Below are 27,265 nucleotides of genomic sequence, written 5' to 3' on the forward strand. Positions count from 1 at the left end.
GAAGCACAAGCTGGAATCAAGAGTGACAGGAAAAATATCAACAGCCTCAGATATACAGATGACAGCACCCTTATGGCAGAAAGCAAAGAAGAACTAAAGAGCCTCTTGATGAAAGTGAAAGAGGAGAGTGAAAAAGCTGACTTAAAACTAAACATTTAGAAAATTAAGATCATGGCATCCGGTCCCATCACTTCATGGCAAACAGATGGGGAAACAATGGAAACAGGGACAGACTTCATTTTTCTGGGCTCCAAAATCACTGCAGATGGTAACTGCAGCCATGAAATTAAAAGATACTTGCTCCTTGGAAGAAAAGCTATGACAAACCTAGACAGCATATTAAAAAGCAGAGACACTCCTTTGGCCACAAAGGTCCGTCTAGTCAAAGCTATGGTTTTTCCAATGGTCACATATGAATGTGAGAGTTGGACCATAAAGAAAGCTGAGTGCCTAAGAATTGATGCTTTTGAACTGTGGTGTTGGAGAAGACTCTTGAGAGTCCCTTGGACTGCAAGGAGATCAAATAAGTCAATCCTAAAGGAAATCAGTCCTGAATATACATTGGAAAGACTGATCCTGAAGCTGAAGGTCCAATACTTTGGCCACCTGATGCAAAGAACTGATTCCCTGGAAAAGACCCTGATGCTCGGAAAGACAGGGCAGGAGGAGACGGGGACGACAGAGGATGAGATGGTCAGATGGCATCACCAACTCGATGGCCATGAGTTTGAGCAAGCTCTGGGAGTTGATGATGGAAAGCGAAGCCTGGGGTGCTACAGTCCATGGGGTCACAAAGGGTTGGACAAGACTGAGCAACTGAACTGAAATGAGGCATGACCCCTCCAGCAACAATGTGCAGAATGTTTTGAAAGAAGTCCCAGATTGGCTGCTGGGACATCTGCCACTGGAGAGTTATCCAAGCAAGAAACAATAGATGCAGGGGAGGAGCTGTGCTGTACTTGGTCGCTCAGTTGTGTCTGATTTGTTGTGACCCCATGGACTGTAGCCTACCAAGCTTCTCTGTCCATGGGGGTTCTCCAGGCAAGAATAATGAAGTGGGTTCCATACCCTCCTCCGTGGGATCTTCCTAAACCAGGGATCAAATCCAGGTCTCCCGCATTACAGGCAGATTCTTTACCACCTGAGCTATCAGAGAAGTCTGCAGGGAAGGAGGGGAGGTGGGTAAATCCAAGAGAAATTCAGCAAGTAGAACTGCTGGGACCCTGGGAGTCTGGATGGATGTAAGGGGATGGAGGAGGCTGGAGAGTGAGAGAAAGGACACACGGTTGCTGTCCTTGGCATTCATGTGGAGAGAAAATACTGGTAGTGCAGCCTGTGAGTGGAAGCAGATGAGGTTCTAGTTCTGAATAAATTTAGTTCAGGACCATCAGTGGGCAATGCCCAGGAGACAGCTGCATAAGTGAGAAAGGAACCCAGGAATAGGCTCAGGGCAAGAAATCACTTGGGAATCACCAACAAATGGAGGATACAGGATATGCAGAGCGTGAAAACCAGTGAGCCAAGAGGGGGTTCTAATGCATAACACACTCACAGGCAGAAAAAACCCTCAGAGGTGACTGAGGAAGAACACTGACACACGGAGAAAACAAGCCTGCCTAGAGAGGTGAAGTCAAAAAACCTGCCAGAGGAAATGGTCATGGTTAAATGTTACAGAAAAGTAAACCAAGGAATCAACAGCTTTAATGGATGCAGGGACTAGGGGATTACTGGCAACTTTAGCAAGAACAGCTTTACCATAGCCATTAACACTCTCCAGCTCCTCAGAACCTCTGACAATACTTACTGACTGTACTGTTTACTTGGCACTTGTCACACCTTCAATAATCAGACTAAGTCCTTTCTGTGCAAGAGGCTAGAATGGATAACCTACATTCCAGGACCCTGGAATCTAGAGGTCAGGTCTTGGATGGACTGAGGTATCAAGCTGAGTGAAATAAATCCGACAGAAAAAGACATATATCCTCTGTTATCACTTATATGCAGAATCTGAAAAATAAAATAAGTGAGTGAATATAACGACAACAACAAACAGACTCGTAGATATGGAGGACAAAACAGCGGTTACCAGTGGGGGTAGGTAAGGGAGGAGGGGCAAGATAGGGATAGAGGATTAAGAGGTACCAACTACTATGTATAAGATAAATAAGCTACAAGGATATATTGCACAGCACAAGGATTATAGCCAATATTTTATAGTAACTATAAATGAGAGTATCATCTACAAAAAACTTGAATCGCTATGTTGTATACTTGAAACTAATATAATATTGTAAATCAACTATATCTCTTAAAGACATGGGAAAAGAAAATCAGAGGTCTAACAGCTGACTGCAAGAGGGTGACCACCACTGGAGAAGAGTACAGGGAGTACCTTTAGTTGGGTTGAGAAGACATTTGCTAAACACCTGCCACATGTTTGGGCGCTAGGTCAGCACTGGTGAGTAAGACCTAGACATGTAAGCCCACTGAGGCCATGGGCTTTATCTAATTACTGCCGTATGCATAGCATTTACCTGCATGCCTGGCACTGTGTCAAAAGGTAATCAATGTTTACAGAACGAACCAGTGAATGGAAACATGAGCTTTTCTCTCAGAGGAAGACAAGAGTCTCAAAAGCTGCAGTGGTGTATTTACATATGTGTAAAGCTAAGTCGCTCCACTCGTGTCTGACTCTGTGCGACCCCATAGACGGCAGCCCACCAGGCTCCCCTGTCCCTGGGATTCTCCAGGCAAGAACACTGGAGGGGGGTGGCATTTCCTTCTATAATGCATGAAAGTGAAAAGTGAAAGTGAAGTCGCTCAGTCGGGTCTGACCCTTAGCGACCCCATGGACTGCAGCCCACCAGGCTCCTCCATTCATGAGATTTTCCAGGCAGGAGTACTGGAGTGGGGTGCCATTGCCTTCTCCGGCTCCCATCCCTAACTACCCTTTATAAAATAAGTCCACTTCTTCAGAGAAAAGGGCCGCCACAGGAATTCCCTGGCAGTCCATGGTTAAGACTCCTCACTTCCACTGCCGAGTGGCAGGCTCCATCCTGGTTGGGGAACTAAAATCCTACAAATTTGGGCCAAACCAAAAAAAGAAAAGAAAGTAAAGGTTCACCTTAACAACTACAGAACAGAATCACTAAAGCCACCAGCAAGCTGGTGATGAGAAAAAGAACACTGAAAGGCCAATATCCGACTAGTCGTGGCCTCAAGGAACCAGCATCACAGTTAGCAAGTGAAGTCACACACCATTGCTGCCAGTGCCGCCAGCCCAGACAGCACCAGGCTCCCGTGTTCATGGTGCTGTGCTGTCGGAAGGGGCAGCGTGACGGCCAAAGAGCCTGCAGCGACAGCACAGCTGCCGCAGAGTGCGAACCATAGTGCAGGCGGGCAAGGATGGCCGCTGCGAACCTCCTGTCATGGGTATACTTCTGCGCCTTCTCGTGGAATTCTAGCAACTCTCCAAACTAGACAGCATTTCCTTTTCACAGACGTAGAAAGGGGCTCAGAAGAAACAGATGAAGGGTGATAGACCTGGGGTCTTAACACAAGCATGACTCCAAAGGCCATGGAGCTATCTGGACCTACAAGAGTTCTACTTCAGTCCTTGCTGGAATGAGACATCACAAAGCTTTGATTCTATCACATCAACAAGACCTGCAAAAGGAGCCTTGTGCCAGGTTGGGGATTTAGCCTTTCTCAGATGTCCAAAACACAAACTTCTCCACTTCAAGCATGATGTCTCCTGATCTTGTCCCTCCAGAACCCAAATGGTCAATCCAGCACAGCCTCTGGCTTATGTCATCCAGAGGCAGACGAGGAGGGCTCCACTTGCATCGCCTTCCAGAAGAGTACTCACTGCCTCTTATTCAACTATGATGTATCACTCAAGAGTCTGAACCTTATGCTTTCAAACGCTTACTTTCTCTACAGAGCGGGCAGAGGAAAATGAAACCAGTGACTAGTCAAAATGGCATGTTTTACAATCCAAATGTCCACTGACAGATGAATAGATGTATGTGCTATGTGTGGTATATATATATATAAAATATACACACACAGCGGAATACTACTCAGTCATAAAAGAATAATGCCACTTGCAACAACATGAATGGACCTAGACATTAGCCTACTAAGTGAAATAAACCAGAAAGATAAAGATGAACATCACATGATATCACTTTTATGTGGAATCTAAAATAGAACATAAACAAATTATCAACGAAACAGAAACAGGCTTACAGATACAGATAACGGAATTGTGGTGGCAGAGGCGGGAAGGTAAGGATGGATTGGGAGTTTGAGATTAGTGGATGCAAACTATTATAACTGAATGGATAAACAACAGGTCTGACTGTGTAGCACAGGGAACTATATTCAATATTCTGTGATAAACCATAATGGAAAAGAATATGAAAAAGAATGTATGTGTGCGTGTCTGTATATAGTCACAAAGTCACGTCTGACTCTCTGCGACCCCATGGGCTGTAGCCCACCAGGCTCCTCTGTCCATGGGATTCTCCAGGCAAGAGCACTGGAGTGGATTGCCATTTTCTTCCTGACTCAGGCATTGAACCCAAGTCTCCTGGCTTGGCAGACAGAGTCTTTACCAGAGCCACCAGGGAAGCCCATATATATCTGTATATATTATCTGTATATATAACTGAATCATTTTGCTGTACAGCAGAAATAAATACAACATTGTAATCAACTATACCTCAATAAAAAACGTGTTTTACCTCAATAGAAAAATCAACAGATCCCCAGGAGATTCGGCCCATTTGAAACAGCAGTCTCCTCACCAAATGCAACTTTCATAGAAATTCTGGAGATAGTGTCCACAGACAACCAATACACCAGACAACAGAGACAGATCCTCAGAAAGCCTCCACTGAAATAAAGGGCGGTCACGTCACAGCTGCTCTGACAAATGCCAGGCTGGTTTCAAAGCACCTGTTGGTAGAGGTGCCAACTCATGAGCCACACAGATAGGCAGGCAACCTGTGGCCCAGCGGTCTCTGCCCTGGCTTCCCAGTTCTGTTCCTGCTCAGAACTACTTCTTAGTATCAGTCCCTATCATAAATTTACTAGAATAATAAAGACTGTAACTGTTTCAGTTTACAAAGTATCTGCACTTCTTTTGTCAAAAAAAGAAACCATTTTAAATGGCAACATCTCAGATCTCAACCTGGCTGTTTCACAGCAGAAACTCAAGTATACATATAATCATCTGTGTTGATGAAGAGAACACTAATAACCCCAAAGGGATAACACAAAATTACACATATGGCTATGGGCCGTTTCTTTCATGTCAAATCTCTCTATTTCAGAATGTTGCCTACAGGCCGCCCTAAATTCAGAAGAACCCAAAAAGCTACTTACAGTGTTTTCTCATCCTATGGCTCTACTCAGCACTTCACCAACTCCACTCTATGCTCCTAAAGGCCTACATTCAGATGAATGCAAGGTGCCTAAAGCAAAGATAGTTTTTCCCAAAAGACAATGCATCTACCTCCCTCTAAGATAATAACTGTGGTTTAAAAGATCTAGCATTTTAGCATTTCTTGAGTTTAAGATCTAGTTTATATCAATAAGCATTTCATTAAAATTAGGAGGTATCGCTAGTAAGACTTGACAGTAAAGTACTAAGGTTGATTTTATATATATATATATATTTAATTAAACAGGGCTTCCCTTGTGGCTCAGCTGGTAAAGAATCCGCCTGCAATGCAGGAGACCTGGGTTTGATCCCTGGGTTGGGAAGATCCCCTGGAGAAGGGAAAGGCTACCCAATCCAGTATTCTGGCCTGGAGAATTCCATGGACTGTATAGTCCATGGGTTACAAAGAGTTGGACACGACTGAGCAACTTTCCTTCCTTCCTTCCCTCCTTCTTAAACAGGCACCTAAGCCATCTACCATGTACAATGATACTGAGCTGAGCAATGCGCCTACCATCCAATCCTAGTGAAGAGATGCCCAAGAAGAGGAAGCACAAATGTCACCAGCAAAGGAACAATGATCTCCTAGCAACAGCCAAAGCAACTAGGTTAAGGCCTGAAAACTAGTATTGGAAGCGATAACTGAGCAATGGACTGGAAAAATCCAATTCAGGTGGAAAATACACATTGCCCCAGGACCTACTGACCTGGAAAAATCTAGTTTCAGGTGGATGCTGGCAAGTGGCGAGAGACATCAGTCTTTCAGAACCCCATCTAAAGATTACAGATGCTTATGCAGGTTCGGAGTTGAGGATTCGAGAAGTACCTCGTCTGGGAAACGATTATAGGATACTCAAGGCAAGTTGCAGAATTGTGACATGCTACGTTCTGACAGGACCCTCGAACGTACCTAAGAAGTAACTGGCAAAGCTGGACTGGAGCCCAAGTTTCCTAAATCAGTGGCCACGAGGGGTGACTTGAAGTACTAGTACCAACACTGTGAACTGAATGACCTAATTAGGGGGCAACAGATCCTTTTACAATCCGGAGGTTTCCAGTTTTCTGCTCTCAACAAAATTAAAGGGAGCTAAGTGTTGAGTTAGTTGATTCATAAAGTCACATCAGGTTTCAACATATAATTTAAAAGATTACAAACTAAGTGGCCAGGGCAGGAATACAGTCACAGATGTGGAGAATGGATTTGTGGGCAGGGGTGTGGGGTGAGTTGAGAGTGGCACTGACATGTATACACCACCATGTGCCATACACAGCTAGTAGGGAGCTGCTGCACAGCGTGCGGAGCTCAGCTCTGCGTTCTGTTGAGACCTAGAAGGCTGGGACGCTGTGGGGGAAGCAGAAAGGAGGCTCAAGAGGAAGGGAATATATGTATACATACAAGGGATTTATGTTGTTTTACAGCAGAAACTTCTGTAAAGACTGTCAGTTTAAAGACTGTTCTGTCAGTCTTTAAACTGACACAACAGTGTAAAGCAACTCCACTCCAGTTAAAAATAAAAATAATAAGTGAACCTGATATAACAAAAGTTCTTCTGATCCTATCTACTTCTGTCAACAAGGTTTCTCAAATTTTACATCTATGCAAATGAAAAATCTTATTATCGCATTAAGTAGTAATCTTTCCCCAATACATGAAATAATTCAGTGTTGGAGCTCCATTTGTCTCAAGTTACTTTCCAACATAATTCTACCTTTCATGTTTAATTACTTATCCAAAACATATGCCTACTTGTTCTGATTAATTTATGTTAATAACCATCTGACACAAACCAAAAGAAATTAACACTGAAGAGACTTATGAGGATAGAAAATAAAAAATCATTCCCATCACTCCATATTTTTGTTGCAGAAGGATGACAGAATGATCAATAAAAGATTTTCAAGTATAAAAATAAATTAACATTTTGTGGAGGAAGTGGAACTGAAATATCATTTCAAGGAGAAAAAAATGAAAAATTAACATTTGTGATTCAATGAAAAGCTTAGTCATGTATTTTTTAAATGGATGACAATAGGTCAACGTATAACAGTATTTAGAGCCCACTAGATTCATTTTGGAGAAGGAAATGGCACCCCACTCCAGTACTCTTGCCTGGAAAATCCCATGGATGGAGGAGCCTGGTAGGCTGCAGTCCATGGGGTCCCTAAGAGTCAGACATGACTGAGTGACTTCACTTTCACTTTTCACTTTCATTCATTGGAGAAGGAAATGGCAACCCACTCCAGTGTTCTTGCCTGGAGAATCCCAGGGGCAGGACAGCCTAGTGGGCTGACGTCTATGGGGTCACACAGAGTTGGACAAGAAGTGACTTAGCAGCAGTAGCAGATTCATTTGAAAAGAATGAGATAATTGTTATTTTAAAACATCAACATTTACAATATATCAGAAATTACATGATTTGCTACTCATGTGATGAAAAACCATGTGATGGGGATAAAGAATTCTCCAAAATTAGCAGAAATGTATGCAAACATTTAAAGGCCATAGTCTAAAACCAGGGGTCAACACTCTTAGCATCCTAGTACCCTACAAGCTCCCTGTGCCAACATGCACAGAGCAGAGACAGGGCTTACCCTGAAGAGATGACTCTAGAGACACCTGCAGAACTCTGGACTTCCTTCAAGACAGGCAGGCAAACAAGAGGATGTTTGCTGAGATATGATGCAACAGCTCTTCAGCTGAGGGGAGTGAAGAGGAGGGGAAGGGAGCGGAGATATCAGACCAGACAGCATACTTACAGTGATTAAAGTGATTAAACAAATAAAGATGCACAGCTCAACTTCAAGGACGCATACAAATATTCTTATGCTTCCATGTGTGTACTAGACAAAAAGTCATACCTTACTGAAGCTCTACAAAAAGGTGCCACAAGTCATACAAAAGGCCAAGTGGTAGAATCTTCTGTCACCATTATTGTGAAAATGAGTGCTCAACCAAAATGAATGTGGGACCACACAGGATGGGACTAAAACGCACTGCTGGACATCCTAGGGCACTCGAGGTTACTATGTAGGGCACTCAAGGTTACTACAGAAGTATGAGTGGTGCAGAGATACTCTTGACACTTTTCCTGCAGTTTCACACAGGGTATCCATGTGAAAATAGCTGCTTTTTATTAATAAGGAAATGGCAACCCACTCCAGTGTTCTTGCCTGGAGAATCCCAGGGACGGGGGAGCCTGGTGGGCTGCCAGAGTCGGACACGACCGAAGCGACTTAGCAGTAGCAGCATGGTTCTTTTATTAATAAAAGAACCACTTCCCTGGTGGTGCAGTGACTAAGAATCCAGGCTTGATCTCTAGTCAGGAAACTAAGATTCCATTCGCCTCTGAACAACTCCTAGTGGCTCAGATGGTAGAGTCTGCCTGCAGTGTGGGAGACCCAACTTCGATCCCTGGGCCAGAAAGATCTCCTGGAGAAGGAAATGGCAACCCACTCCAGCATTCCTGCCTGGAAAATCCCATGGACAGAGTAGCCTGGTGGGCTACAGTCCATAGGGTTACAAAGAGTCCGACACGACTGAGCGACTTCACTCTCTCTCTCTGAACACCTCAGTTCGTGCACCCCCATGCACTGCAAGGAAGATCTTGCATGCTGCAACTAAGACCCAAGGCAGCCAAATAAATAAATTTTTTTAAATTTTTCTTTTTTTCTTTTAAAAGGAACCCTATGCTCTGAAAAGATCATTTTTAATAGCCAGGTGCCAATGCAAATTGATCTTTTTTAGTATTATCATCCTCTCCCATCATTATTCAAAACTCTCAAAGCATACATGGTTTTAGAACCAATGTCCCCAGGACGTCCCTGTGAGGACTCTGTGCTTCCACTGTAGGGGGCCTGTGTTCACTCCCTGGCAGGGGAGCTAAGATCCCACAGGCCACACAGCATGGACGAAAGAAAAAATAGAAAAATCATACCTAATCAGAGTTCTGCTTACACGAGGCCTGAAAGTCCAGTTTTATACGATTCTTCGTAGTTCTCCAGTTAAATAGTGCGCTGATGGTACTTCTGTGACTGTAAATGCTTTGCCTTCTGAGTCAACTCTCCTGTTAGACTTTACTGAATGCTGATGAGTCTGTTCTGTTAACACCTGACGATTTTTATACCTCTTACTTTGTCTTTTAGAAAGTCTGTCTTTTGGGACTCCCCTGGTGGTGCAGTGGCTAAGACTCTGATCTCTCAATGCTGGGGCCCTAGGTTTGATTCCTGGTTGGGGAACTAGATCCCACATGCCACAACTAAGACCCTGTGCAGCCAAATAAATAAATAAAAATAAATATTAAAAAAAAAAGAAAGTCTGTCTTTTCTTTATTATCTTCATGTAAACTTTTCAGGGTATTTGGAAATATTTCACTTTCAAAAGAAGTTTTTGATTTGCTGTCGAAAGAAAATGAATACATGTATTAAAATCAAATTAGCAAATTAAATATTAAAAATAATACTTTGTGCAACTATAAAACTCATAAATAGAAACTTGTAAAACCTTTAAATACTTCCAAATGAGGGTTTTCAGTGGGTTTTGAATCCACTAGTTGAAAAAAAATAAATAAATGGAGCACCTTGGTTTGCAAAAACAGCTGATGGACAACAAAGAAGATGAAAATTTCCTAGCTATAATTGGCGGATGGGACTCTCATGATTAGATAAATACTACAAATGATGAGTTTCTTGTACCTGGATCATTTTGGGCAATAACTTTTTCAAATACAGTCATTAAATCAAGATTTGAGAGACTTATTAACAGAACCAAACCTTCAGCCTTATATAATCACTAAGAGTAATATCACCAAAATCATGAATCATCACATTTAAGTAAGGTTTTTAAAAATCAAACATTCAGTAAGAACTAAAAGGCTTTATACTGTTAAAGAAGCCACATTTTTAAGTGTATATCTCATCTTTCTTATCATTCCATAATCCCTATTTTTGTTTTGAATTCTATTAATTATACTGACATGATTTACATATACAGGTAGATGTACTTCATAACATAATCAAATGCTTTAATGATAAATCAGCTTATTGATAAAAAGTTTGCTGGACAAGAAAGCACATACATATATACATACACACACACAGATTATACCCTTGAACTTTAAAAAATTGAGACACACGTCTAAAAAATCTTAGGGATCTTAAGCAAATCCAACAGCACCATCTCTACAACCTGTCTCCATCACAACATCTCATGAGAATAAGACTCAACAAAGAAATAGTATCAATGAAAAGACACAATCAAAAAATGGGAGGAAGAAAAAGATAAAGTATTACAAAAATGTTTGAGACAAAAAAAAAAAAAATGGGCAGAAAACCTAAACAGACATTTCTCCAAAGATACAGAAACAGCCAACAGGTACGTGAAAACATGTTCAACATTGCTAATTATCAGAGAAATGTAAATCAAAATGGCCACCATAAAAAAGTCTACAAATTACAAGTGCTGGGGAGGGCATGGGGAAAGGGAAACCCTCCTACACTATTGGTGGGTACTTAAAATTTTTTTTTTAAATAGTATCAGGCAGAAGACCTAAGCAAATGCTATAGGTATGGTGAGCTGGAGCTAGGTGACCAGACAGCATGCATCAGGAACACACTTCAGAGACTTTCCAACAGGAAGTAAAGGAAACAACAGCAAGCAGCATGCCCTGTTGTCTGGGCTTCATTCTAATAGGCATGTGCTAGACGCACTAGTGCAATGAACAAGAGGAGAATTTCAGTCAGAGCAAACAGCAAATGTGAAGAGCCCCGGGTGTCAAGGTGGTAGGGAGCCCGATGGACCAAGCCAGGAGTCTGGCCAGAATCAAGAACAAAGAGAACAGTGGCAGGAGAGCAGCAGGGCCAGATCATGCCAGACCTCTCCGGCAGCAGCTTGGGGTAGTACAAAGCAGACAATGTCAGCTCTATTTCTCACAGCAGGACTTCAATCCCATGATTCTAGAAGCACCTGATGGAGGGACGGTATGGAATAAATGATCTGGTTGGATGGGGATGGCTGCTGAAGTTCTAAGAACCCAGGTCCAGGGAGCATTCCAGGGCGCTCCAAAAGCAGATGCTGACTCATGGTCAAGCCAAGCTGACAGCTCCCACCTCTGAAGGGACTGCAATGTCCTCTCTTGGGCTGTATTATTCATACACTGTCCAACTGACCTGCCTTAAAATACCACTGAGGGCTAGTCTCTGCTGGCAAAGAAAGTCCAAAACAGGAATAGGTTTAGTAAAGGAAAAACCTGGATTCCTATCTGGCTTCTGTCACTGACTAGCTACATGACCTCTCCCATTGTTACCCATCAATGGGGAAGATACCTGCCCCACTTCAAAGGGAAGAGACAATCAAATGCTTTAATGCTAAATTGGCTGGCTGGTAAAAGCTGTTTAAGCAGTTTTAAACTATCCTGACAGAGACTTTCTCTCATATTTTCTTATTTCCTGAGTTCCTCTCAAGTCCAAGCACTTGATACAGTATTCTACACAATGACATTCAGCAAATATCCATTTAGCACACATTAAACAAATACTAGACTCTCAATAAGCAATACCAATGAGTCCTAACTCAAGTTCAGGTGGGCTTTATATTGTCTAGTCATTGCAACACAAATAGGACAATTAAATATGGTTTCAAATGTGGCCTCAAAAGCCTATTTCAAATAGTCATGAATGAAAAGAATAAAAGGCTAATTATAAATTATGGTTTGCCTCAGTCCAACAAATGCTGAATGACAATGCTGTATAAAACACTGCAACAGGCATTAAAGCAAAAATAAATGAGTTGCTCTTACAGAACTTTTATTATAGTGAGGGAAGCAGTCAACAAATAACTCCAGCAATTGGGGGCTTCCCTGGTGGCTCAATGGTAAACAATCTGCCTGCTAATGCAGGAGATATGGGTTAGATCCCTGGCTTTGGAAGATCTTGTGGAGAAAGAAATGGCAACCCTCTCCAGTATTCTTGGGCTTCCCAACTGGTGCTAGTGGTAAAGAAGCCGCCTGCCAATGCAGTAGGCCTAAAAGACAAGAGTTCGATCCCCGGGTCAGGAAGATTCCCTGGAAAAGGGAATGGCAACCCACTCCAGTATTCTTGCCTGGAGAATTCCAGGGACAGAGGAGCCTATAGTCCACAGGGTCTCAGAGAGTCATGCACAACTTAGCAACTAAACAACAATGGCAAAATGTGGTGAAACTACAGAAGCATTAGAGATAAAAAATAATTCTGATTAAGGATATGGATAACAAGGTTCCCTGGGGAAAGTGTTAACCTAAATGAAGCCTTAAAAGGATTATAGGCCATTCCAGGGAAAAGACCAGGAGCAAAAGTAGAACTGAAAGCAAGGGAGGTTCAAAAGGGTGAGGATATATGTATACCTATGGCTGATTCATGTTGAGCTTTGACAGAAAACAGCAAAGTTCTGTAAAGCAATTATCCTCTGATAAATAATGAATTTTTTTAAAAAGTATAACTGAAAGCAGTTCCACAGATGTGTGGTGTATATTTGGGTGTGGGGAAGCAGGACAAGAGTAGAAAAATAAAGTCTGGGGCCACATCTTGGGGGCAGGGAACTGTGCAATGTGCTGAAATACCGGACTTGTAGTCTGGGTGATGGAGACGCATCCAAGGTTTCCCAGAAGAGTGACGCAGTCAGAGCTAAGCTAAAGAAGACCTCTCTGAGGATAGTGCAGAAAAAGAAACTATTTAAACGGCCGAGGAAGAAGCCACAGGGCAGTAAACAGCAAAAATGAAGAGAACAGGGAATGGCAGCTAAAGTCAAGGGTATATATGCAGGTAAAGAAATTTAAACTATCATTTTCCCCGCCAACCACGGTTACTTATTGCTCTCTAGACCTGTCCTTTAAGAGGAAATGTAAGAATCTGGTCTTTAACAAACATTTAGATTATTTTCTCAACCCACCACAATTTTAGATGAGTTTTTAGCAGTGATTTGTCATGTCAGCCCAGTAAAGCTTACTCTAGTGTTCTAACTCATCTTCATTTGTAAAACAAACTTTTAAAATGTGATAATATGGAGCAGCAATCACTATTTTTGCCTTCCACAACCAAAATAATTTAGGCTAAGATAAAATACTTGCAACTCAGGGCAGCCACAACACTTAGACAAATTAGAGCTCTCCAGAGAAGCTAAACAGGGAGTTGTTTTCTCTTATCAAGCAGGGGCGGAGAAGGCAATGGCACCCCACTCCAGTACTCTTGCCTGGAAAATCCCATGGACGGAGGAGCCTGAAAGGCTACAGTCCATGGGGTCTCGAAGAGTCGGACACGACTGAGCGACTTCACTTTCACTTTTCACTTTTATGCATTGGAGAAGGAAATAGCAACCCACTCCAGTGATCTTGCCTGGAGAATCCCAGGGATGGGGGAGCCTGGTGGGCTGCCGTCTATGGGGTTGCACAGAGTCGGACACGACTGACTCGACTTAGCAGCAGCAGCAGCAGCATAAAGCAGGAGAGAGAGCAGTGAAGATCTACACTATGCAGCCAATGTGCATTTCCATTTCCTTTTGGGTCAAGCACCTCTGAAACCATTCTATAGCTGTTTCCAAGTAGCCCCTTTCCAGGTTGAAGGTGTAAACTTGTGTTCTGCAGGCATGCCTTAGTCAAGTCTTCTTAAACAAGAACAATGGCTAGGACAGAGCAGTACCTATCTAGTTCTGGCTCCACCACTAAATATATGATCTGAATTCATTACTTCCCTCATCCATCAGTGATGAGATGAAGTGCTGGACTCCAGGACCTCTGAGGTTTCTTCTAGCTCTAAAACTGTCATTTTCTGTTGATGCCCTTGGACCCTTTCAGTTCAGTTCAGTCACTCAGTCGTGTCCGACTCTTTGCAACCCCATGAATCACATTACCACAGGCCTCCCTGTCCATCACCATCTTCCAGAGTTCACTCAAACTCACGTCCATTGAGTTGGTAATGCCATCCAGCCATCTCATTCTCTGTCGTCCCCTTCTCCTCCTGCCCCCAATCCCTCCCAGCATCAGGGTCTTTTCCAATGAGTCAGCTCTTTGCATCAGGTGGCCAAAGTACTGGAGTTTCAGCTTCAGCATCAGTCCTTCCAATGAACACCCAGGACTGATCTCCTTTAGGATGGACTGGTTGGATCTCCTTGCAATCCAAGGGACTCTCAAGAGTCTTCTCCAACACCATAGTTCAAAAGCATCGATTCTTCGGCGATCAGCTTTCTTCACAGTCCAACTCTCGCATCCACACATGACCACCGGAAAAACCATAGCCTTGACTAGACGACCTTTATTGGCAAAGTAATGTCTCTGCTTTTCAATATGCTATCTAGGTTGGACCCTTTGCCTTCTCCCAAATTCCTTTAACAAGCCCAGAGCAAATACCCAGGAAGTAGAGTATCAACCTTGCTTCCAGAGCCCCCTGTACTAAAATGTTCAGGCTTGAGACCCCCAAACGAGGTCCAATCTGTTGATGGGGACCATCCTTTAAACAAAAACAAACCCCCCCACCCCCCAGCAAAAACAAAAACTCAAACTCCTTGGAAGAGAGATGCTAAGGACTGGAACATAGAATCATGACAATAATTGCCACAAACTGACTACAACACAAAATTTTTAAAATCCAATGCTCCTTGGGACTTTTTTAGTAATAAAAAAATTATAAAATAACTCTAAACAATGACAAACTATTTGTGATTGCCCAAAAGGTACAACATGCTTTAAAAATTGCATGAGGGATTTCCTGGCAGTCCAGTGGTTAAGACTCCACATACTGCCAATGCAGGGACTGCATGCTTGATCTCTACTGAGAGAACTAAAATCCCACATGCCACTTGACACAGCCGAAGATTTAAAACTGTGTGAAAACAGACCCTTTTTGGGGAGTATCTTCTTCCTTGATTAGAAACAGGGACAAAAGAGAGCTCCCTTAAGAGCTCTTTACTAGTTTGTACCTGACACCTTACCAAAATAACACTTACCTGTATACTGATATCAACTGAGAACAGGTGATCATTCAGGACACAAAAATAAGAAGGAAGTTATTTCACCTTTCAGATTTCAATTTCTACCACTGTAGTAACTAAATTATTTAGTTGATTACTAAGGTCATTTTGTTTCTAAATGCTATACTCATATGTCAGTTTGTCTCCCTATCCCTAGGAGGGCTGGATCTCAGGTCAATATTTGAGTCCAGCTATATACCCCACGTCTCCCAACTATACTCCAGTACTTTCGCCACCTCATGCCAAGAGTTGACTCATTGGAAAAGACTGATGCTGGGAGGGATTGGGAGCAGGAGGAGAAGGGGACGACAGAGGATGAGATGGCTGGATGGCATCACAGACTCGATGAACTTGAGTCTGAATGAACTCTGGCAGTTGGTGATGGACAGGGAGCCCTGGCGTGCTGCGATTCATGGGGTCGCAAAGAGTCGGACACGACTGAGCGACTGTACTGAACTTAACTGACACCCCACGTCGGCTTCCCTGGTGGCTCAGACGGTAAAGAATCTGCTTTCAATGCAGGACACCCAGGTTCGATCCCTGGGTTGGGAAAATCCCTGGAGAAGGGAATGCCAACCCACTCCAGTATTCTTGCCTGGAGAGTTCCATGGACAGAGGAGCCTGGCGGGCTCCAATCCATGGAGTCGCAAAGAGTCGGACACGACTGAGCGACTAACACACACATACACACATACACACGCCAGGTATTGTGCTAAAAGCGCTGGGAATACAGCCATCAACCACAAAAAAGAAGCCGCGCAACACGAATATGCTCGGGGGGTGGGGGATGGAGTGCTGGTTCTAATGTAACAGGTAAACTTCCTAAAAGAACTGGCATCCTGGTTTGGCTTTGGCGTAACATGGAACAAATTTCAAAATTAAAAAAGGCATTCAACCAGGGGCAAATTCAACAAACTTCTGGGCCCTAAAGCAGGCAGATTTCCTAACCCTGGGAGCTATGGGTGAGATTAACTAATCAATAAAGAAGTTCCACAGCGCCAGCTGCCGCGTCTGGGCCACACGCGCCGAACTAGTTCAGACCTGGAGGGAAACGTGTAAAACCAAAATGGAGGAGGGGCTCCGGCAGAGTCAGATCCGGAGCGAAAACCTCGTGGCTCTCCTCTCATGGCGCCAACCAGCCTTCCTGCTCCGCTCTCCCCAACCCTAGGAGGCATCATCTCGCCTAGCCAGACCCAGCGCGCAGCACCCATGTCTCGCAGGCTCCCCTTGAGTCCGTGCGCCGAATCAACTTGGAGATTGTTAAACAGTAGGGGAAACAAGTAGCCACCTTAAAGGAAGGGGAGCAAAGAAAGAAACATCTGTGAGGACTCCACCCTTCTCCACCTGCAGAAAAAGCCGGGGATAAAGCTACGAAAAGCATATCCCTAGCTTTGCTGATAAAACAATAAAGCAGGCTGCTAGAAGGGTCAGACACCCAGAGGATGACCACTTTCCGCGGATCCAAGACGCCTACGGCCCCAGACATCTAAGAGCCCGGGGCCAGTACAACTTTCTCATTGAAGATGACCGCGTTTCCTCTTAAAACCAGAGAGGGAGAGAAAGAGAAAAGCCCTTGGTATGATCATTACACTGATGTCACCTTGCTTATTTGGCTCTCAGGATTTTTCCCGGAAACCCCTGCAATCCCCGGCCCCGGCATCCAGTCCAAGCGGGGCTCCTCTTCTTCCCCTGGACGCTGCCTCGTGCTTTCTCGCAGCCGTCCGGATAGGGCTACGCGGCTCGCTCCGCCCTTGGCACCGGGGCTGCGCCGCTGGGCGAGCGCATCAACGCCAGGACAGGGGAAGACGGGTGTACCGGGGGTTCGTAGAGGACCCTGCTTAAAGCCCTCTCCCCCACGTCGGACTTGCAAAACAATAAGCATCCGTTTTCTCTGCCCCTCCCCCACAGGACCCCGGCCACGAGTCACTGCCGCCCGGGGAGCGTGCCAGCCCTGCGATCGGTAGCCGGGGTACCTCTGGAACCTCGGGTGGCCCGAGTCCCCACCCGCCCGTCCCCCGCAGCGGCGCCCGTAGTCCGCGCAGGGAGGTCTCGGCACTGGAGCGCTGCCAGGAGCGGAGGCGCGCGGGCCATGCGGTGGCTGCAGCAACTGACACGGCCCGCGGCCGCCGGCCACATGCGCCGCCGAGGGGCCGGGACCCGGGAGGGGACCTGAAAGGAGGGGGAGAGAGCGCGGCCCCGGGGCCCCGCTGTACCTTGCCGCTGGCCGTGCCCCCGCTGACGCCGATCAGGAAGGGCTCGCCGCCGTTGGGCTGCTGGTGGTTCTGCAGGGTCTGCTCGCTGTCCCCGGCCATGGCTCGCGCGGCCCCTCCTCCCGCTGCCTGTGCGAACCGACGCACGCTCCCCGCCCGCGCCCGCTCCGGGCTCCCTCTGCTTCCCGCAGCCGCCACTGGGCGCTGCCCAGGCCAAGGCTGCCGCCGCTCCCAGCTCGGAGCCCGGTGCTGCCTTTCCCTAAGGAGCGCAGAGCCTTCCTCTGCCCGCTGCGGCCGTCCCGGTTTACATCCCAGGCAGAGGTCAGCGTGATGCTGCTGCTCCAATCCGGGCGGGCAGCGCACTGCTATTCGCCGAGGCGGCGGCGGCGAGGCGTCTGGCCCCCGCCTCCGCCCCTCCCGGGCCCCGCCGCCACCGCCCGAGGTCTCTAGGAAAGGTGTGAGCCCGACCCTCCTTCCTACCCACCCGGTTAACCCTATCAGCGAAGACGGCCTGCCGAGGACCAAAGGACAAGAAAGGAGCCTTCTGCGTGTTTTAATTGGGTATGCCCCCACCTATTTCAAAAGGGATAAAAAGCTAAAAGGGCAGATCAAATAATAGAGAGGATGCCTCAGGTTTGAGAAGCAAAATCAGAACAAGCTTGAAAGAGTAAGATGAAACAAAGGGTTAATGTCATTTATCCATTGTCCAGACTAAAAACTTGTGTTCCGAAAATTAAATTCTTTCCCCCTCCCGTTTGCCAAAATAATATTTCAGCCTCTGGCTTTAAATATTTCCTCTTTTGGGAATCTCCAAACACCATCCTCTAACTTAACAGGCGACTTTCTGTAGCCCTTCTTCCGAAAGAAAGATAATTTGAGGGGGCTCTGAGGAACGCCCTCCCTCCCGACATCAATGCCCTTTCTAACCATAGTTTGAAATCCCAAACACGGAGGTTCCTGTGGAGTTAGGGCTGTGGAAGCGTTAAAACAATGCATGTCGATTTATTAGTACCTTTAAGTGAACCGGTTTAGGTGGGCAATTAGGTACTTGGTTACAAAAGACAGTAGCTGCTGGTGACCAAGAGTGGGGCCACCTCTGGAACCAGATTTCTGTATTAGCTGCAGTTCCCTGAGCAAGTCACTCAATCTCCCTTGCTCAATGTTCTCATCTGTTAAATGGGAATAATGGCAATTACATGCTAGGATTATTGTATTAAAATGAACTTTTATATTTAAAGTGTTTAACAGAGGGCCTGACACAGGTGCAAGCCTTTCTATAAAGGTGCTGTGAGAAAAGGCCCCAAAAGGGCTGAAACTGGAGAAGGAGCCTTTGCTGAAGCACAGGAAAGAGAGAGAGGACTAGACTAGCCAGTTCCAACCTCTGCTCCCTTGAACCCAGGACTGGCATCAGTGAGCTCCAGGCCCTACCATCTAAAGAAGAACTCAAGTCTATTGCATTCTCTTTCAAAACTTAGTAAATTATCTTAAATTCAGAATTACTTTGAAAAAATTACTAAAGAAAATTAAGAGTATTAGAAAAAAACATACTCTTTTCACTTTTAAAATATTTCAGGTTACCATCCCCAACCAAACTCCACAGAAGCTCAGACAAGAAACTAACCTGGGGAGAGCAGCTTCCTGGAACCCAGAGGCAGGCATTTGAGAGAGGTTAGTGAGAAGCCTTATCAGATTGCTGAGGGGTGGGTGGGTTTTGGCTGATTTGTAAATCTGCTTCTTCTCCTACAAGTTCTTCCCTTAGTGAAAAGATAACGATCTTTTAGGATTATGGCAGAGCTTTTCAGAGGCAAGAAAGGCCAACTGAAATTTGGAACTTGATGGACTCATAGCTAAGGGGATATTAGGTAATTGAGAGAAAGAAGAATAATAAAACAATGCCACATTCTCCATGAACTTTTCCCAAATTCCCATCTTCTTTATCATTCCAATAACTTTTTTCTACAACATTTTAATCATAAAAATTTTCAAACTTAAAGTTGAAAGATTTTACAGTAAAGACTGATATAGCCACCACCTAGATTCTCCTGTTAACATTGTATTATACTTGCTTTATCACATCTATACATTGTACCTTTTGTTTCCCTTTCTTAAGTGACTTACTACAAACTGGTTTACACATTTCTTGCTTTGTTTGTCTGTCTTTATTTTCTATCCTAGCACCTAAAACAGTTTCTGACACATAGCCTTAGGGAGTAAAGAGACACCATACTTCATTTCTACATTCTTAAGGCCCACAGAACAGAATAACTGCGGGTAGGAGGCACTCACACAATACATGTTTGTTGAGTACTGGATGAATGAATGAACAAATATGAAAGAGGTAGGAAAATGTGCTGTGCTGTGCTTAGTCGCTCGGTTGTGTCTGACTCTTTGTGACCCCATGGACCCCAGGAGCCTGTCAGGCTCCTCTGTCCATGGGGATTCTCCAGGCAAGAATACTGGAGTGGATTGCCATGCCCTCCTCCAGGGGATCTTCCCAACCCAGGGATCGAACCCAGGTCTCCCACATTGCTGACGGATTTTTTACCAGCTGAGCTACCAGGGAAGCCCAAATACCAACAAGTAAATATCACTTCCACCATTTTGGAAGAAAATGTGGTTTTCCCTAGATTGCATTTATGTGGTTACTATTATTTCTGAATGTTCTGTTTTCCTGTCATTCCAAGTAACTGTCTACCTCTAATCCTAGTATGTGCATCTGTTAACTAGTGGAACTAACTCCTTAACTGAGCTAACTCATTACACTTATCTGTACCCTGTTTAATAATAATAATAATATTTGACATGAGTTAATATACATAAAAGTGCTCTGAAAAAAACAAAAGCTATCTATAAAGGCCTAATCCAGCTGCTCTCTGCACTCCCTGTTTTCACTTTGCTATTTTCTTTTTTTCTGTTTGTCCCTAGGGCAGGCTCACCTACACAGAAGGAAGTTCCCCTGTCCATTTAAATTATTAAAAATATTCTCAGCACTGGTGACCTCAACAAGGACTTCTGCATCTTTGCTTTCTATAAAGCAAGGTAGGCTGTCTGTGCTATTCCGTGTGCTGTGTCATCCTCTCTCGGGAGCCTGGTCACCAAATCCCACAGCTTAGGATGTTCAAATCACGTTTGAGCCTCCTGCAGCAATTACACTGCAGATTCTGGATTAAGTGATTTCCAGATGCCCTCCTTCCCCTCCCGCTAAGAAGAAAAAAAAAAATCAAATGTTTTCAATAAAATCCAGAGCTAGAACAGATGCACGGGAATACATTTTCTTGGTATCTGTGAGAATTTTCTTATATGTACAGAGATTCAGTCTGATCAAGTTCTGGCCTAGTTAACATTTGGGAATGAAATCAGCATGAATGTGCAACTACAGCTGTAGCTAAAGAAGAAGAAAAGAACTTGCTACTGACAGTCCTCTGCCTCCCTTATATCCTTAGCTACAGTTCTGAGCTAGACAAGCAACCTTACATTTTGCCTCCAATTGACAAATGCTACCACCAGGTGCTTCACACACCATAGCTAGTTCTCTAATTGCTTATCACATTTCCCAACCAGAAAAAAATGTTCTCACACTTCAGTATGTCTTCTGCAGCATGTTAGTTCCCTATTATGCCTTTCTATTTACCTCCTGTCTTTTATTAATCAGCAATTACTTTGACAGGTCATAAGTACTGTTCTAAGATGACCAGATGATATGAAAGCTCCCCAATATCTGGCTTTGTAATCTTTAGTTCAGTTCAGTCGCTCAGTTGTGTCCAGCTCTTTGCGACCCCATGGACCGCAGCACGCTAGGCTTCCCTGTCCATCACCAAATCCCAGAGCTTGCTCAAACTCATGGCCACCAAGTCAGTGATACCATCCAACCATCCTATCATCTGTGATCTTAATCAGTCACATTCTCAGATAGATACTATTAGGCTGCAGGACATAGCAGTCTTAGAGCAGCATCAGCAGCCTCTGAAGGCAAATCCATGGTCCCCACCCCAGAAGTAGTAAACCTGAAACTTCGTGGGCCAGGCAATTTGTCTTTCTTAAACTGTACACATAATTCAAGTGCTTACCAAAGTCTGAGCACTCCTGATTTAGTGGAAAGAAGACAGTGTGAGCTCTAGTTAGAAAAGCGCAGTTTACATCCTTGCTTTGTTACTTACTCATTTTATAACCTTTAGCAAGTTACCTTCTACACACCTCAGTTTCTTTAACTGTTAAATGGTACCTGGCTCATAGGATGGTTGTAAAAAATAATAAAAATATTATCAGTATACATATAATGGTTGTTAAGTATCATTTCTCTTTCCCTCCTATTTCTGTCACAAGTCTCTAACTATTGCAAGAGTCACACCATTAGAGATTAGGCGTTCCAAAGGTAAGGACTTCTAATCCCTGTGGACACTTTAAACTAAAATGAAAAAGATAATGTCCAAAATAAGTAACTCTACATGTAGTGCTTGCCTGCAGTTGGAGAAGTTGGGGATAAATGGAGAGTGGCGGCTAATGGGTCTGGGATCTCTTTTTAGAGTAAAGGGAATGTTCTGAAATTGTCTGGTGGTTGTGCAACTTTTGCATAAGAACCTTTTAATCATATAAGATGGTGAATTATATGGTATGTAAGTTGTATCTCAGTAGAGCAATTTCAAAAAATAGGTCTCAACCTGCAGTCTAGGAGGGGAAAGAAGTTTTGCAGAATTGGTAACAGAAATAACAAAGGCACAGGGGAAAAAAAGACAGAACTAAAAAGACAATGTTAGGGGATTTTGTAACCTAAAAAACAGTGCCCAGATGCAAGTCATTAATTTTTTTATATTCAGTATACTGATTTTTGCACATATGCCCTTCCCCTTCCTCAGAAAGATAATAGTCATACAAGGGCCCTTAAACTTTAGTTGGCCCAACTTCAGAAATCCCACATGTCCCTAGAACTCTTCCCAGACTTTGAAAAAGTTAACATACAAATTTTAGTCCTATAGCGATTTATTTTCTCTCCCTACCTTATAACATGATTTGTTAGTGTGATTCTATGAAAATAAAGTCAGTTCAGTTGTCTTGCCCAGCAAGCTTGCAGCATCCTTGTTTTGTTCACACTGTGTTCTAAGCCATTTACCTTTATTCTGTTCCCAGTTCTTATCCCAGACCTGTATCTGACCCTGTGCTTCTTTGCCCATCACCAGACCACCTTGCCCATCCCACTTTTCTGCAGTGACTTCCTTCACCTTCCTCAATTAGCTCCGAGGTCACTTTCTCTGTAAATAGTCTACTTCTACCCCTCCCCCTTCACCCTAGGGCTGATGCTTTGTCCATTACACCATAATGGACATTATGGTTGGTGATGTACAGTGCTGGGACTAGGGTGACACAAGGGTGTCAAAATGTAAGGAGGCCCTGACTCTCGGATGGAGCAAGTGCTGGAGTAGCTGTGCTGTGCTTAGCCGCTCAGTCGTGTCCAACTCTCTGCAGCCCCATGGACTGCAGCCCACCGGCTGCTCTGTCCATGGGGATTCTCCAGGCAAGAATACTGGAGTGGGTTGCCATGCCTTCCTCCAGGAGATCTTCCCGACCCAGGGATCAAACCGGGGTCTCCTGCATTGCGGGCAGATTCTTTCCTGTCTTGAGCCACCAGGGAAGCTAGTGTAGGGTGGGCCTTAAAAAGGAGTCTTCCATATGTGTTTGTTCTAAATGTCTTCTTTGTCTCTCTCTAGTCCCAGCCCTAGTAACTGTCAACAGGAGAAGCAGAAGATGGTACAGCTGATGGCATCAATCTCAGAGGAGTAGCTACATTTAGACTGGTGGCCACGGATGGCAGGTCTGACTGTCCTGGAGGTGATGCTGAGGTGCCAATTTGTGTTGGAGGCTAAATGAGATTGCAGATTTAGCAGATTAGTTTTTGCTCGGTGTTCAAATGGTATGTTGCTGAAAAGTTACTTCGGTATCTCAAAGCAAACGCTCCCCAGATCATTAGGAGAGAAAATTAATTCAACTCTGCTTCATAATGAAATTACAGCTGTTCCTGGTGGCAGAGAGGCCTAAAGGTTTGAGTGATAGAACTTAGTGTTTCAGAAATATTTTTAGTCAGAGACTGAGAAAACTAAAAAAAGCAACATTCCCCAGGCACACACACACACACTCACAAGTAGAATTTTGAGTGTAATTTACTTAGGTCTGACACAGCCTGCTGGCCAGGGGAGGTGGTGGGGGTAAGGGCAACTTCAGAGGAGAGCACCCACTGCCAGCAGAATGGAAGTGTTAGCTCTTTTTAAGGAATATGGGTCACCTCTGCCAGCACAGAGGACCCAGGGGCATGGTGTTTGCAAAGACAGTATCCTCAAAGGCACCTATCCAGATGTCCCCACCCATATCTTAGGATCTTAGGTGTTTACCACCAAGACCCTGACATCTTTCTACCGGTCCTGCCTTGGCTGACCAACACAAGCTCAGTTTTGAGCTCTAAGCCTGTATTCAGCCGGCTGAAATGACATGCACTATCCCAACTTGCTGGCAGTAGGGACATTAATTAGCTGGGGCTCTTGGTCAGTTATGTTGCTTGCAGGCTGAGTTCTTTGAGGTGCTTCTCGTGGTCACCATATATGGAGAGCAAAGTCTTAAAATCTCTGATTAAAATTGTTGAATTATCAATTTTCCCTTTCAGTTACGTCACTTTTTGCTGCATGTATTTTAGGACTCTTTTGTTAAGTATGTATACATTTATGAGGGGTCAGATCCATTATGAAATGTCCCTGCTTATCTCTCAGAATATTCTATGTCCTAAAGCCAATTCTGTCTGACATTAATAAGCCACTCCACCTCTCTTATGATTACTGATTGCATGGTATATCGGTTTCCATTTTTTAACTTATTTGTATCTGTGAATCTAACATGTATGTCTTATGAACTGTATATACTTGGATCTTGCTTTTTTATATAGCCTGACAATCTGTAGTAGATCTAACAGTATAGTATAATAAGTCTGCTAGTAATATCTCCTCTCAGTTTTTGCTTATCTGGTAATATCTTTATTTCAATTTCCTTTTCAAAGAATGGTTTTATTGGATATAGAATTCTTGGTTAAGAGCATGGTACTTTGTCCCTGGCCCTTTTAATATGTCATTCTACTGTCTTTCTGGACTTCATTATTTCTAGTGAGAAGTTAGCTATTAATTGTTGTCCCCCTAAATATGATGAGTCATTTTCCCTTGCTGCTTTCAAGATTTTTCTCTTTGCCTTTGGTTTTCAGAAATTTGCCTCATGTCGAGGTGTGGTTCTCTTTTATCCTGTTGAAATTTCATTGAGTTTTAGGATTTGTAAGTTAAGGTTTTTCATGAAATTTCGGATGTTTTTTGGCCAGTTTCTTGAAAATATGTTTTCTTCTCCTTTCTCCCTCCCCATTTTGGGACTCCCATTAAAGCTGGAATACTTGACTCCACGGTTTCCAAGACTCTGTTTAATTTGCTTCAATCCTCTTTTTTCTCTGTCCTTAGGTGTGGACAATTTCTATTAGTCTGTCTTCAACTTCACCAATTATTTCTCCTGTCATCTCCGATCTGCTGTTGAAACCATGTAATGAATTTTTCATTTGAGTTATTATACTTTTCAAATCTAGGATTTCCATTTGGTTCTTCTTAATACTATTTTCCTATTGAGATTTGCTTTGTGTTGATTCATTGTTAGCATTTCTAAAGTTATTTGAACAAATTTATAATGGCTGCCTTGGAGTGTTTCTCTGCTAAAAGTAAAAGCTGGGTCTGTTCCTAGTTTCTTCTTTTTGGTTTTTTTTTTTGTTTGTTTTTCTTGTATATGCGTATAACTTTCCCAGGTCTTTTTGCATGTCTAGTAATTTTTTATTTAAAAAAACTGGAAATTTTAGATAATATATTTTAGCTACTCTGAGTTCCATTTTATATTTCTGATGGTTATTGGATTTTTCATTTTTTGTTTAATAAGATGCTTAAACTGCAGACTCCATTTCCCTGATGTACAGCCTCCTGTCTCTGCTGTTATATTTATTTTTAATTAATTAGTTTTTTTCTTTTGGCCTAACCATGTGGCATGTGAGATCTTAGTTCCCCGACCAGGGATCGAACCCACACTTCATGCATTGGAAGACACAGTCTTAACCACTGTGCCGCTGGGAAAGTCCTTCTGCTGTTTTATTTTTGCTTGTTAGTTTGCTGTGTTTGCTCAGCCTGGCTCCCTAGTGATTTCCTCTATGACTAATTGCTTAGTGGTCAGTCAATGCTTTGGGCAAAGGTTGTACTCAAATACCTTGAGCCAGTTAGGCTCTGCTGATATGTGTGGATTATGGAATGCATTCAAAGCTTCAGCCTGTACTCAAGTCTCCCTCATCTTTTAGTTTTTGCTGGATTCTCCAAGGTCTGTTGGATCTCTTCTATACATGTGTAGTGTCCCAGTCAGCCAAGAGGGTGAGCAGCTTATCTCAGCTCTTCTATCCCTGCTTCAATTCCAGGATTGCCCTGTTAAATTTCTGGCTGCTTCACCACTTGCTCTGAACCTGAACCCTATCTTCAAGCTGCAGGGATGCTTGAAGCATTTTCCCTTGTGTCCAACTAAAGTGAAAGTGAAGTCGCTCAGTCGTGTCTGACTCTTTGCGACCCCATGGACTGTAGCCTACCAGGCTCCTCCGTCTATGGGATTTTCCAGGCAAGAGTACTGAAGAGGGTTGCCATTTCCTTCTCCAGGGGATCTTCCCGACCCAAGGGTCAAACCCAGGTATCCCGCATAGCAGGCAGATGCTTTACTTTCTGAGCCACCAGGGAAGCCCTGACTGAGTCCAGCTAAGTCCACTACTTGTTACTGGTGAGGTTTGTAGGACTGTGGTCCCTACACTGAATAGGGTCTGACTCCTCTTGCCGATATGAGATTCTCTTGCAAAACTGAAAACTGTCCAGTGAAATAAAACACAGCAAGATAAAATTCCAGGCTCTGAAACTTTATTCAGGGAATTCTACCAAACATTCAAAGGAGAGTTAACACCAAGATTTCACAAACTACCAGAGAGAAAAAAAAAGATGGAACATTTAACAATTCATTTTATGTGACCAGCAAGAAATTTAATACCAAAACCTGACAACACAGGACAAGAATGGAAAATTAAAGGGTTTTTGTATAAGCATATAGTCTCTCCTATAAGCATAGTAAGTAAAAATCCTAAATATAAATCACAATTTTAAATATGCATGCTATGCTAAGTTGCTTCAGTTGTGTCTGACTCTGTAAGACCCTGTGGACTGTAGCCCTCCAGGCTCCTCCATCCATGGGATTCTCCAGGCAAGAATACTGGAGCGGGTCGCCATGCCCTCCTTCAGGGGATCTTCCTGACCCAGGGATCGAACCTTGTGTCTCTTAATGTCTCCTGCACTGGCAGGCACTAGCACCACCTGGGAAGCCCAATTTTAAATATATCAACACATAAAAGAATAGTCTATCACAAACAAGGTTTATTTTAAAAATGTAAGGTTAGTTTAATATTGGAAAAATCTATACCTTCAATGTTCTAGATCTGGCTCAAAAACGATGTGCAGAGAGCAGTGTATATTTAGATATGGATAAATCCTGCAATAAGAAGAGTTAGTGTCCTTCATTACCTATCTCTAT

At 43.7% G+C, this 27,265-nt stretch overlaps 1 protein-coding gene and 1 long non-coding RNA gene across 4 annotated transcripts in view; one reads left to right on the plus strand and one right to left on the minus strand.

Moving 5' to 3' along the window:
- The window catches only part of UCK2 (uridine-cytidine kinase 2), a 77,491-nt gene extending 59,701 nt beyond the window's left edge, over positions 1–17,790 (minus strand). The window contains exon 1 of one of the 2 annotated variants that reach the window (XM_019986627.2): positions 17,657–17,790. In XM_019986627.2, the coding sequence (XP_019842186.1) occupies positions 17,657–17,755 (99 nt within the window). In that variant the 5' untranslated portion in view covers positions 17,756–17,790. Of the gene's footprint in view, positions 1–17,043; positions 17,636–17,656 lie in introns of those variants that run through there. The other variant, XM_019986637.2, reaches the window with a different exon arrangement.
- Positions 17,791–18,066: 276 nt separating this feature from the next.
- LOC109577798 (uncharacterized) lies at positions 18,067–26,584 on the plus strand. Of its 2 annotated transcripts, XR_011564853.1 has the most exons (5): positions 18,067–18,214; positions 19,227–19,321; positions 20,063–20,233; positions 20,579–20,692; positions 23,356–26,584. It is a non-coding gene; the product is annotated as an uncharacterized lncRNA (long non-coding RNA). The 2 variants fall into 2 exon arrangements; XR_002183592.2 differs by lacking the exon at positions 20,063–20,233.
- Positions 26,585–27,265: the final 681 nt, after the last annotated feature.

This window comes from Bos indicus, chromosome 3 (assembly GCF_029378745.1).
Source record: "Bos indicus isolate NIAB-ARS_2022 breed Sahiwal x Tharparkar chromosome 3, NIAB-ARS_B.indTharparkar_mat_pri_1.0, whole genome shotgun sequence".
Taxonomy (NCBI): Eukaryota; Metazoa; Chordata; class Mammalia; order Artiodactyla; family Bovidae; genus Bos; species Bos indicus.